The sequence below is a fragment of the Actinia tenebrosa genome, unplaced genomic scaffold (genome assembly GCF_029948245.1).
Source record: "Actinia tenebrosa isolate PJP-AT-01 unplaced genomic scaffold, QUT_ActTen_1.0 PGA_scaffold4__44_contigs__length_22323623, whole genome shotgun sequence".
Lineage (NCBI taxonomy): Eukaryota > Metazoa > Cnidaria > Anthozoa > Actiniaria > Actiniidae > Actinia > Actinia tenebrosa.
This window is the reverse complement of record NW_028292581.1, coordinates 211282-224676: the sequence shown is the minus strand read 5'-3', so window position 1 is coordinate 224676 and position 13395 is coordinate 211282. Positions and strand designations below refer to the sequence as shown.

The 13395-nt window shown below is 38.4% G+C and overlaps 2 protein-coding genes and 1 long non-coding RNA gene across 3 annotated transcripts in view; all 3 read right to left on the bottom strand.

The window, feature by feature from the left end:
• Nucleotides 1-5869, bottom strand: part of LOC116305104 (uncharacterized) — a 34241-nt gene extending 28372 nt beyond the window's left edge. Inside the window, 7 exon segments of the mRNA XM_089036422.1 lie at nucleotides 645-1025; nucleotides 2006-2232; nucleotides 3219-3266; nucleotides 3764-3859; nucleotides 4256-4474; nucleotides 4953-5050; nucleotides 5844-5869. Of these exon segments, the coding sequence (XP_088892548.1) occupies nucleotides 645-1025; nucleotides 2006-2232; nucleotides 3219-3266; nucleotides 3764-3859; nucleotides 4256-4474; nucleotides 4953-5050; nucleotides 5844-5869 (1095 nt within the window).
• LOC148906831 (uncharacterized) lies at nucleotides 5860-8024 on the bottom strand. The gene is made up of 2 exons (XR_016121068.1): nucleotides 7854-8024; nucleotides 5860-6112 (listed from the first exon to the last, which is right to left on the bottom strand). It is a non-coding gene; the product is annotated as an uncharacterized LOC148906831 (long non-coding RNA).
• Nucleotides 8025-8872: 848 nt separating this feature from the next.
• LOC116305101 (ATP synthase subunit beta, mitochondrial) lies at nucleotides 8873-13308 on the bottom strand. The gene is made up of 11 exons (XM_031714937.2): nucleotides 13153-13308; nucleotides 12660-12893; nucleotides 11671-11845; nucleotides 11144-11265; nucleotides 10858-11042; nucleotides 10605-10763; nucleotides 10362-10484; nucleotides 9817-10029; nucleotides 9467-9634; nucleotides 9263-9296; nucleotides 8873-9153 (listed from the first exon to the last, which is right to left on the bottom strand). Exons 1-11 carry the CDS (start codon nucleotides 13262-13264, stop codon nucleotides 9056-9058), a joined length of 1623 nt encoding a protein of 540 aa, XP_031570797.2. The 5' UTR covers nucleotides 13265-13308; the 3' UTR covers nucleotides 8873-9055.
• Between the last annotated feature and the right edge of the window lie 87 nt (nucleotides 13309-13395).

Genomic DNA, 13395 nt, shown 5'->3' with positions numbered 1-13395 from the left:
TTAGTAATTATATAATAAATAGATATATTGAATGATCATTGCACTGTTATTAAATCAAAAACATTTCTGTTGATGACAATAATTTTCTCTGTTAAAGGGGCCAAGATGAATGTTATCTGTAATATAATTAGTAGCCTGCGTAGCGGCGCTTTGGGGAGGGGAGAGAGAGGAGAGGAGGAAGATAGGGGACTGGGGGTGAGGAAAGAGAAGGGAGCTATTAACATATTAGGCGCAAAAATAGCGGCCACGTTTCTTCGTGTCCAGTTATAATCTATACTTCCTGTATTTAATTTATGACATTGGTTGATTGAATGGACTTTACTACGAAGAAGTAATGCGTTTAGAGCGATTTTTCTCAGGCCGTGAAGTAGCTGGTAGACTAAAGAAAGTTAGTAAATCTTATTTCCATCGTTTTCTTTTGGGTCTCTTTGATTATTTAAAAGAACAGATAATTTGAGAATAAAGCCCAGTGAAATCGCACTATACATTAGCTACTAGAAATCTTTTTACGGTCTGAAGAAAACTAGCTCTTTATCTGTAAGACTGTTCCATATCATGAGACGACGCATATCATTTTATCTTAAGTGACATTCGCCCAGCTTCAATTTTTGAAGAGGCGAAACGTGGCTATAATCATACTGCACCTTATTAACATGCGCACCAATCACTCCTTGACAAGGTAATTTTGTTTCCGCTTCTTGCGTATTTGGACAGGTGTCTTTCACATTTGCCATGCGCCAGCTATTCCCAAACTGAGCTACAGAGCTCGTCCGCTGACCGTTTAAAGTTACAAAATCGTCATCTGGTAGACCGTTGTAGTTCCCACACAGACCGCACGTGGTGTTAACGTGCTTGGATGTTAGATGAATATAAATGCTATCCTGCCCATCCCAAAGCACTGTTAGTCCACTGAAACCATGGACCAAGACGTAACTGGAAACCCTTTCGATGATGACATTGTTGACTATGTAGGGTAGGGTGACGTTCGTTTTGTCCACCTGTACTTTTTGATCTTCAAGATGAACCTTAGGATAAAATAAATCAAAGTTTAACTGGATCTGAGAAGAGAAGAAAACAAAACGGTGTTTTGGGGTCAGGGAAAGAGGGAAGATTGGAGGTTGAAGGGGAGCGTTCCCCTTTTGATAATCCTGGGCACGCCTCTGTTTTATTTGGTTGATAATATCAGTAATAATGATCATTGGGTTCAACCCTTTTATATTGGATGAGAAACAAAAAAAACTCCAATTTAACAACTACTACATGTGCATGCCATGGATATCGAGTTTATTTGCTGTTAGTGTTGTAGGGCACAGCGCAGACAGGGCAGGCAGGGTATGGACCCATGAGGTGTTCTGCATGAAGCTCCTTTAAAGAATGGCTGGATATGTCCCTGATATCTGAAATACGTTAGTCTCGTACGCAGCCGCAATTAGTGTCGTCACGCAACGCTCACTCTGAGTTAGCTTAGCGTGACGACACCAATAGCGGCTGCGTAGGAGACTAGAAATACGTGCATTAACTTACTTATAAAATAACTATTATGAATCTTGCATTATAATCAGATATGAGCGCATGCATTATGAAAGCACAAAGAACGCGCTCGAATTTTCAGTTGAGTCATTCCTAACCAAAATAATGGTTATCGTAATTCATATTGACACACAGCACATGCAGCAAGCAAGTTTTTTATTTCTTTTATGAAATACAGATTACAGTAACCGTTATTTTAGATAGGAATGACACTACGGAAAGTGCGCGCGCGTGCAATGTGCTCTCATAAAGCACGCGCTCCAAACCAATCAGAACGCGACATTCATAACAGTTATTTTATAATGTTTTTATAAAAGAAATAAAAAACTTGCTTACTGTGCTGTGTGCAGTTATAAAGCACATGGGGATTGGCAGAGCACTCGAGAAGTGTCGAGAAGCACTCCGCTACGCGTCGTGCTTCTCCTAACACTTCTCTCGTGTGCTGCGTTTTGTATTTCTTCAATAGCCATCTTACCTTGATATTCGAACCACCAAGATAAAGATTAACAGACCGCTTACATCCAGAATGACTTAGACAATAGGGGTCATGATACACGTGAACTGAGAACATGTCATCCCGACAGTCATGAACAAGCTTGTAGGTACACCGACCAGGAAAATAGAAATATCGACCATCAAATGTACGGTAATGCGAGAGCCATGTGTAACAGAGGTTAGGCTCGTTCATTATGGAGGATATTGCTGAAGATGAAAAAATACAAAGTATCGATGCTTTACAAGCATTATAAAGAGAGTCAAACTGAAAAGCCAATGTGCATTGATCTCCAGCAGAAAGCATGATGGGAAACCGAGTATATTCACCATTTTCCATACATTGGTTCACTGGTCAAACACAAAACGCTCAAGCCAGGCGCCAAGGCACTTTCAAAGGATTTATACAAATTTGAACCTTGCAACCTCAACTGAATGCTTTGTGTTTGACCAGTGAACCGATTTATGGAAAATGATGAATTAATCTCTAGCACAAAGCATGATAGGAAACCAAGTACTTTGGCTTTTTCGGTTCCTCTAATAAAACTTCATCTGACAATTTTTCCTTCGACATTTTCTATGGAAATGTAAGTATTTCAAGAGACAAAAATAACAAATTATCTGATAGTTCCTTCGATTTCCCTATTTCATTTGTGCGTTACTCGGTTATCCAGAGTGCTTTGTGAGCTACATTGCCTATTGCAAAGACATACTGGTCATGCTGGTGGTATTAACAAAGGAAGTAATGCGATATCAACATGGCCGCGATGACGTAACGATCAAACGAAGAATTAAAGGCTTTGCACCATCACGTGATGGCAGCCCTGATGACAGGAGGCACAACAATACAGTCGTTGTCCCTGAGAAACTAAAATCAGATTACACCGGATTCGATTGTTCCTGCCTCCTGTCATGGCTGCCACCACGTGATGGTGCAAAGCCTCTTTATAACTCCTTGATCGCGAAGAGTACTCTCAGGACTCCGAGGGTGCACGCGTTATCTCGTTCTCCTCACCATCCATATTCTGTTTCAAGACTATCAGTTGAAGGAAGAAAGGGAAGTACTTTCATGGGGTAGAACTTCGGACCACGTACTAAGAAGGCCGTGGATCTCTACTTTAACTTATATGCCTTTTTTGGTCCCCTTGAATTTCAAAATAAGTATACTAAGATGCGTGACTTTTTAAAGTACCTACCACTCGTTGATGAGACTGTCGACGGTTTTGATGAAGCTTTGATCAGTGCTACAAGCAAAAGCCAAATAAAATGAATGCGCGAGGGCGGAACGCAGGGGTTTCGGAAATCGTTCTGGATGCGCCACTGCTATAGTCTCCGACGCAAACGTTTTTTATATGGACTGTCACGCAAAGTTTCCTTACGAAATTTTATTATTACTCCTTGCGCTCATGCCACTCGTTCCCATGACCTGAGACATAATGAGCTAATTCACACTTACTACAGCCCTAGTCCTTTCCATACTCGACCAAATCTATCCTCTCCATACTCGACCAATAACGTTGGATATAATTTGCTCATCCTACGCGGTTAGCATACCCAGTTCTCGTTAAGGATTCTCGCACAGAATGGGCACGGAGTGGAACTAACTATTCATCTGATGTAATCATAGTGCGCAAAATTACTACTGAGCGCGGTACGGCACGTGCACGGTGCGGCACTGTACGTCTATTGCTAGAGCTTCATAGTCATACAAACTGCTCTATCGTTATCTAAACCTACTTACTGTATTGACAAAAAGGACCATCGTAATGGGCTGGACACAAACAGACGTTTTTAGTAACACAGCTTCCACCATTCAAGCAAGGAGGAGTGCAGGTTACTAAATAGGAAACAAAGTATTGATAATTCTAGTATTCTTTAACAATTAGGTCATTCTCTAGCATGTGAAGGAACTTTTCTCATAAAAGGAGGAAGTACTAGACAAATGAACAAAACCTTAAAACTATCATGATATATCACTGATGCATAATCGCAATACACATAGCTCTTTAGCTTACAATAGAGTGTACTTAGTTATTTTCTCATTTCAGACCACTTGTCATTCTCTTGAGAATAAGAATCTATGTTTGACTTGTATCCATATTCATGTGTCTTCTGATGCGCAAACTTTAAACAAAGAAAAGATACTCAAGGGAATGACAGGTGGTTTGGAAATGTGCTAACCAAATTAATCGCAAGTTAAAACAAAACCCAATACAACCAGTGATGTACTTACCATATATTCTACTGTGGTTAGAGATAGATAAGGTAGGTAGCATACACTGCAATCCTCCACATGTCGTAGGGCAGCACTTCATGTTCTTACGGCAGTCATCATCTCGTGTGCAGTTTCTTGTACAGGCGGTTCCTGATGTGTTGGTTGGTGGTACAGGACATTGTCCTGGTCTAGGTTGATCAGCCTGTCTTCTTTCATTAGTATCATATGAATCCACCCCTATTAACCCGAAGTAACAGTCAATAGTTTTAAAGTGTGACTCACAGCGGTACAGACGTGCCGTGCCGTGTCTGTGACGGGACTATAATGAGCTTTTCCATGGACTGAACAGTAATCTCGCGCACTGCTTGGTTCGAAAGATGGCTTATCGTGGTGGTGCCGTTTCACAGCAGTGGCAGTGAACTTATGGATATGGCGGGAAAATCTCTAAAGATGAAACTCGTGTACGCGTTTCTTGGCGGGAAAATGGTACATTGACCCCCTATGACCGAGACCTCGCTACGCCACTGCTTTCAGGCAAGTGTAATTCATGTACTTAGAGTTATGTGTCACAAATATTTTGAAGCTATGTGAGTTAGGATAGAGTTTAGAAGATCAGACTGGAAAAAAGCAATACTTTCTCAGTTTGCGACATCGATCCTCAACAAACTGAATACAAGTTTCTCGCGGTTGTTGCACGTTTAATTTTTTTACTTACTTTCTGAGCACAATTTTCCTTTCCATCCATTGCAGCATTTCTTGACTATACGAAAAGCTGTCTCCGTTATATGACGTTTGGCGGGCTCGTGAACAAATCTTTGGGTTCAAATCAGAAAGACGAGAAAATGGTTGGATGTCACGTTTATCATATTCGGCCACGATCAGTGATGAGTCACGGTCATCGTGTCACAACAGTCACTCACTATCAATATAGGACGTTTGCTTGATGGCGTCATTCGACTCCAACTACCATAATGCTTCGCGAATTTTCTGACATATTTAAACTTGTACTCCCTCATGATAATATTGAGACAATTGGCGCTAATTAACTAAACAAAAGAAAGTGTGCAAAGTGCGTCTGGTAGTAGAGGTCAATGACGCCATCATGCAAACGTCTTATTTGATCAGTGATGATCATCACGCCAAGTCACGTCACTGTCGTCACGCCAACAGTAAGAGACCCAGTCATCAGCGAAACCGAGTCCCAAGAGTCATTGCCTCATAATTTGATATCACACTTATATCACGATTGCTTGCGAACTGTAATGTCATGAGTTTATACGAAAGAAATTAATTTAAGTAATGTTTCCGACGGCTGTGTGGATGTCTATGAACAGAACAAATAAAGATGGTTCAAACTTTCAATATATGAATAACAGCAAAAGCTTTTTGCAATAAAAACTTTCAGACAGTCTCCCAATCTATTCTTAGCGTTCCCACGTGACGTCAGAATGCCGCCATGCTGGATGCATTTGTATGTCTCAGGTTTTTTTTCGTTTTTTTTTTTTTTAATCATTGCTCTTGCTGTTTTGTTCTCTTGGCTTTCTCAACGTTCCCTTTGAAATTTTTTACTTTTTTTCTTTCTTTTTCTGACTTTAGTATTCATTACTTGCCATCCACTTTATTTTCCTTCATAGTTTTATTTTCCAACATTAATTGATGCTTCTAGTACTACATGTTTACCTGTATCTTGTACACTTTCCAAGTGGTTTCTTGACTCCATGTGTCAGACATGGTACTTGAAAAGCCTTTAACACTCTTCTATAATATTGCTTTTCCCGCCATCGTCTGTATGGTTGACGAAACGAACACAAGTGATTCTGTTTGCCATTGTTCTCTGAAGGTGCCGCTTTTGCCAGAGACTCAAGATCGTCAAGTCTAAAAGCAAATACATTAACGGAACACAATCAAACCTTCATTAAAAATCAGCTTTTGAGCGGCCTCTACCCCGCTAGTTCTCTTAACCCACTATATGTGAGTAGTTGTTTAGTACATTGCACCACCTGTGCTACGAGCGAGGGTCTTTCTCGGGTTTATTCTCAGCTTCCCGCAACAATTCTTGGGTTGTATGTTATGCCATAGCTCACGTGCTGGTTGTGGATAACAATTCCTCGTTAGCTTTTTCTTACCTATTTTTAGCCTTTATTAATTCTTGGAGTGCATGTTACGTCATGGCCGCCATGTTGGTTGATAGCAAAGCCATTCCTAGCGGCTGTTTTATTGTTATATATATCTCAAGGCATTATGAGTCATGTGGTTGCACTCCAAGAATAACGAAACAAAATTTTGCATAGATCTGAACGGCTCTATCATTGCATGGTGACCGCCATTCTCGCTTCGATGCACAGAAACGGTAACCTTTCAAAATGGCGCAGAAAACTGTGGAGACTATTTCTCAGAAACATTGAATTTCAATACTTAGTAATATCTTGTTTTTTTTATATCTCTAATTCAGGATCGATCACGAGAAGCGAACCCTACCTGACCACGCCCCTATGAGTCTCTGTATGGCCATGTCGACGACACCGATGAGATTCAATAATGTCATGCTACAACCTCACGACTTTGCATTGTGCAGTCGGATAATTCCGTTAATTGACAATTATATTGACTTTGATTCAACATTCATTGGAACGTGCCAGAAGAAGTCTCAAAATCGGCGCATACTACGAGTGAAGGGATCACCAAGCTTACTTTTTAAAAACCTAATTTTTCCCCAGTTTTTTGCGCTTGGGTCGACACCGCGACGTCAGGATATCGCCAGGATATCGTAAAAAGTGTTTTTTCGATACGCAAACTTGTGAGGGAGATCGAAAAAACTGAATTAAACTATTTTCTCTACGAACCTCTTGCATGGAAAGAGATACAAGACAAGAAAATACAACATTCTTAAAACCATACATGCAAACGAAGATCTGAATATGCGATGTATCGTGTAACAGCAACAACAACAAAAAAAGAACAATAATGAATCATAAGTTCAAGTTAACGTTCTTGAAAAACAAAAAAGGCTTTGAAGGCATTAATTATTTAAAGAAGAAATCTTTCTTAAGGGTATCATTTCTTGTGGGTAGTTGAAAGTTTAAAATTAGCGTTATGAATCTCTAATATTTATCTAAAAACAATACCATTCCATAAATACATTAAAGTACTTGAGCGTTTAAACAGCTGAGACGAAAAGTGTGCCCTTCCATTTACAAACATCAGTAAACACTTGTTTTAAGGTTTCAGACTCATTTAGAGATCAATGTAAAGAAACAAGAGAACTTATGACTTCTGTAGTCAAATATCTGTGATAAAAGGCGGAAGGGATGCCAAAAGATACCGAATAATCCCACACCTTTTCTATTTTTACGCGTAATTTCGTAATTCTCCGAAAGCAAAATTTTAAAAAATATATCATTTTTCCAATCCATTTTTCACCAAAAATGTGTGGTTGCGTAAGAGCATAAATTTATATTCTATTAACTGGCTTTGTGTCTAGGACAATTGTAATGGTTTTTACAACAAAACATAATAGAAACAGAAAGAAAAAATATGAATAGTGTGCAAGAATCAGACAACATATAAAACAGAGTAGTACAGTAAAGAAAATATAGAACATATACTGTTCACTTACAAGGAAAGTTCATCAAGGTCTAGAGATTGGATTGGACCTGTCAGTAGTACGACACAACCCACCAAGCCAAGGTACATCCATAAAGTCTTCATTTATGGGAGTTTTTGTAATATTTGTGAACGTTTTTGAGAAATTTTTCCTTTTATCAGGGACACAAACTGCTGGTGTCTATTTTAGCAGTTGTTAACAGTAGCTGAGCGTTTCGCGTGCACTAACGTTGTGTCAGCTGGCAGAGGCGTAATTGAGTGTATTGGAGAAACTAGAAATTTGATCACCTGAGAGTCCGCATTTTAGTGCAATTATCTTTGGTCGTAATCAGAGAAATCGCTTTAGTCGTTAGCGGAGTGCTTGGCAGGGTCTTCATGGTTGAAGAGATCTACGGCCTTTATTAACCAATGAGAAGAGACTAATACTGATAATGAGAAATGGAAGTGACAAGTTGATAATTTACTAAATCGAAAGCCAAACAACAAAGAGATCATAGATCGTTAACTAAAACTGGATATACATGGCCTTGGACCATGTTTTCCCACACCACAGGCAGCCCGCAGATCGCAATCTTCAGCTTGAACGAAATTTTCATGGTTTAATCACTTGATCGAAAAAAAAAAGAATAAAGTGCATGCCTTCACTTTTTACAGAATTCTATTCTTATGGCTTTTATATTCAGATATCTGCTTTGAAACAATTTCATTTCAAAAGAAAGAACTAAATTTTCGAGGCTAACGTGACCACCTAGTTTTTAATTCATTTGCGGATAATCAGGATCAGAATTTTATTAATAGACCAAGTTGAAACTTGGTGCTGTCAGTAATTATCGAGATATTCGCAACTGAAATTTGGTAACCACGAAACTTTTAGCGCAAAAACTGGAAAAATTCAACAGTCTTTAATAGGACTCCAAAACAAATTTTTAGAAAACATACCATTTCTTCGAAACACAAAGTCCTACATGTATGCATATAATTTACAGTAAAGTAGTTTATGGAAGTACTGTATATATAAAATCCCCAAGTCAATTCACCAAAGATTTATTATTTTTATTGTTTTCCAATAAACACCTAGAAATAAAACTGTCAGTTTGGCAAAGCAACTGCAGATTCAATGATCACAAATTTCTCACTTCTCAACCATAAGGTTTCAAACATCCGCATACAAAGAGAGTGTACGAAAAAATAGTAGGACATTCACATGTACGCAGTTTAGCTGGCTTCTTCGGCAAGCCTTTCAGCTTTGGCAACAGCCTCGTTGATGTCTCCTACCATGTAGAAAGCAACCTCAGGAAGATGGTCCATTTCACCTTAAGAATGACATACGAGAAGTAAGACAAACAATGAAAAAATCTAACAATAACAAAATATCACCACAAATTGCACAAGGAAACAGTATTTTTGAGCACCTATACCTACCTCTTAAGATTTTCTGAAAGCCAGAAATTGTTTCCTTTAAAAAAAGAATTTCAATATGTTAGTTTATCTCACCTAACAACTATCCTGGTCAACAAAATCCAATAAATGTAAAATATAAGAAATCATATTTAGTTCAAACCAGAGACATCAAAATAAATGATGAAATTCAACAATGATTCAAAAAATTGAACAGTTCTTACATACCTTAAGGGGTACAAGCTTTCCTTGATGTCCAGTGAATACCTCAGCTGTCACAAAAGGTTGCGAAAGGAATTTTTGGATCTTACGGGCACGGGAAACTGTGAGTTTGTCATCTTCAGACAACTCATCCATACCCAAGATGGCAATAATATCTTGTAGAGACTTGTAGTCCTGAAATGTGATATAATAAAGTTAGAGCTGTTGTAGAGCATTGAAGTAATGGTCAGTTAATGCCAGGAATGATAAGATTTGATGAGTAAAATCTAAAGTATTATAAATAAGCCATATTGTCCAGCTATATTAGCCAGGTGTGAGATGGAGAATACAGAAAGGGATGAGTGCTTTTAGTTTACCTGAAGAATCTTCTGTACACCTCGTGCAGTTTCATAGTGTTCACCTCCTACAATATTTGGGTCCATAATACGAGAAATGGAATCTAGAGGATCTACAGCAGGATAAATACCCAACTCAGCAATACCACGTGACAAGACAGTTGTGGCATCCAAGTGAGCAAAAGTGGTGGCTGGAGCAGGATCAGTCAAGTCATCAGCTGGTACATAGATAGCCTGAAAGAAAGAAAATATGTTAAACATTCACTTAGGCTGCGTTCATAATGTATGGCAGAGGGGCAGGTGAAATTTAGGGGGGATTGGAAAAATATTTACCAGTAAAATGGGGGAGTTTTTTTTTTGTCATTTAAAGACTTCACCTGCACCCTCTCTGACATACATCATGAACGCAGCCTTAGTACTTGGAATATCATGTTACATAATGAATCAGATGCAATTAAAATTAAAATTTTGCATCACATATATAGGTAGGTACATGTACATTAGCATCATGGTGTCTGCCTCAAAAACTAAAACTAACAATACCTCACATTTTGCTGAACACATACCTGTACTGAGGTGATGGATCCCTTCTTTGTGGTGGTAATTCTTTCTTGCATAGTACCCATGTCAGTGGCAAGAGTAGGTTGGTATCCTACAGCAGATGGAATACGACCAAGCAAAGCTGATACCTAAACGACAAGCCACACACTTATCACAAACCTTTGTTCTGTAACTTCAATAAACTTAAATGTTCTGTAACTTTAAATTTAATAAACTTTAAATTATTTTGCTAAGTATGTTTCACAAACCTCAGAACCAGCCTGGGTGAAACGGAAGATGTTGTCAATAAACAACAACACATCTTGGCCTTCAGCATCACGGAAATATTCAGCAACAGTCAGACCTGAAAGGGCCACTCTGGCACGAGCACCTGGGGGCTCATTCATCTGTCCGTACACAAGTGCCACCTAGAGAAACCAAATTGTGATATCAGTATTTTTCAACACTGTTTAAATCAGAAATAAAATTCTAAAAGACTAAAGGAAAATAATGTAAAAATACCTTAGAGCTCTTGTCCTTAAGGTTGATGACACCTGACATGATCATCTCATGATACAAGTCATTGCCTTCACGTGTTCTTTCACCAACACCAGCAAACACTGAATAACCACCATGAGCCTTGGCAACATTGTTGATCAACTCCATAATAAGTACAGTTTTGCCTACACCAGCACCTCCAAACAATCCTGAAGAAAGAAATCAATAATCAGACTAAAAATCAAGTATTCATTGACTAGAATAATTATTGTTGAGTTTCAATCAAATTAGGTGACTGAGTTTTACATACCGATCTTTCCTCCCTTTACGTAAGGTGCAAGAAGGTCTACAACTTTGATTCCAGTTTCAAGAATCTCCTGTTCTGTACCCATATCTACAAAGCTTGGAGCTTCAGCATGAATAGCAGCTCGCCTACAAGATAAATGCCGAAAAACTTTCAGAATATGCTAAATAATCTGTATTCTGATTTGCCAATAAAGCAGGGCTTAACAACCAATACTATAGACTATTTAAGAAAAGGTTTTGGCTTACTGAATGTTACAAAATTAAAGTATGAGTAGAATTGATGTACTTTGATGATAGAGCAGCCATCTTGCGAGGGGGCAAAACAAAGATGATGGAAAATACATAAAGTTTTGTTTTGTTTCTCTTCCTTTTATGGGTAAGGGTGATCAATGTGCTGTGTTCTCTTGTGATGTGCCATTAATATCAATTGACATCATTACTGTAAGAAAGCTTTATTTGCCCCCTGAACACCCCATAATGCCTTGCGATTCAAGATGGCCACTGTATAATTAAACTAGTCCATTGACTTACTTGTCAGTTGGAATGGGACCTCTTTCATCAATAGGTTCACCAATAACATTAATAATTCTTCCTAATGTTTCAGGTCCTACTGGAATTGTAATTGGTCCACCACTATCTATGCATTTATTACCACGCACAAGACCTTCTGTACCATCCATAGCAATAGTACGTACAGTCTTTTCACCTACAACATCATCACTAGTTAGCTTCTTAGATTCATTTTTGTTTGAAAACAGGCCATTTATTATGCTTGCAAAGGTCATTATATCCTTATTACCCTTATTAAAAGAAAATGTACACAAAAAAATTAAAAACATATACAATTGTACAAGTTAAAGGTACTAAGTGTTTCACATCAAAGTAGAAGTATGATTGATTATCTTTTCTTTTACTAGTTTCACGGGAAAAGATGAGGCCATTGGATGTGTGTAGTTGATAAAAATTAAGATATTGCTGTAAACAAAAAAGCTACCACATCAAAACTAAATAAAAATGAGATTAGATGCTTTAAAATCAGAAAATCTGGAAAGCACTGATGGCTATCAGTCTTCATTCCTACACTTCATGCTGCACAAAGCGCAATTAGTAACAAACACTACAGTATGGAGTGTGACTGTGCCTGGTGCCTGATGGAAAGCACTGATGGCTATCAGTCTTCTGATTGGCTGATATTTTGCACTATGGTAAAGGGAGTTTGTCGTGAAGGAAATCTCTGAAAATTCCAATTATAGAAAAGGATTGATCTCTAGTATGTAATTTGGGTATATGCTGTCCCTTGGAGCAACAAATATTAATTCATTTTATTTTATCATGAATTTATAAGCCATTACCACTTTATCTAAAGGAAAGATGAACTTTCAACACTTGTTTTTTGAGAAACTTTGAAAAAGTGGGAAAGTTAATGAAAATTTAAATCAATATTCTCATTTCAAACTTATTTTGAACATTTTGCAAATGAAGTAAAATAGCTTTCATTTAGGTACATCAGAGATCCTTACCAAGATGTTGAGCTACTTCAAGAATCAAACGGGGGCTCCTGTTTTCAACTTCTAAAGCATTGAGAATGGGTGGAAGACCATCTTCAAACTGTACGTCTACAACAGCACCAATTACAGCTACAACTTTTCCGACTGCACCAGGTTGGGTGGCACTAGGAGTAGATGCTTTTGGACTTGCTTGCGCGGCCGCTGCTGCCGAAACTGGTTTGTGAGTGGAGACATATCGACGGTTACCTAAAGCCGTGAAAAAATACAGTTAAAACCAATATTTCACTTATATAATATTCCCAGTACTAAGGCAATACAATCCTAAGGTACAAAGGAAGGTCTAGTTTATAGAAACATTAAAATTTAAGCAGCCTATTGGCAAAAATGAGGACGTACAAGTGTGCACACATGTGACCCGGCATCCAACGTGTCCAACTCCTTCAACTAAAATATCACTCAAATCCACTTAATTCAAGCAAAGAAATTGCAAAAAAATTACACTTACATAGTTGGTAAGCTGCCGGGAGTGTTAGACGTTGACTTTGTCTTAAGAATCGTGTAACTTGTCCAGGTTTTAGGCCAGTCCTGGTTACACTCCGTAATCCTTGCAGAAACATGGCGGCCAAGGAGAATGAAGTGAGCGGCTTTCCGACTTTTCTAGACATGTGATTCCCGATTTTTCCCGAGTAACATACGAATGTCTCCGAACCAAAAACGGAGATAAAAATAGTCCTCGGGAAAGCGCTCG

Bases quoted from the DNA above. Each gene is read 5' to 3' on its own strand.
- LOC116305101 (XM_031714937.2), bottom strand. From the start codon at position 13,264: ATGTTTCTGCAAGGATTACGGAGTGTAACCAGGACTGGCCTAAAACCT. The intron at 11,266-11,670 runs GTAAGTCAATGG...TTTATCTTGTAG, and splicing joins GGTCCCATTCCAACTGACAA to GCGAGCTGCTATTCATGCTG. The intron at 10,030-10,361 runs GTATGTGTTCAG...TCTTTCTTTCAG, and splicing joins GATCCATCACCTCAGTACAG to GCTATCTATGTACCAGCTGA.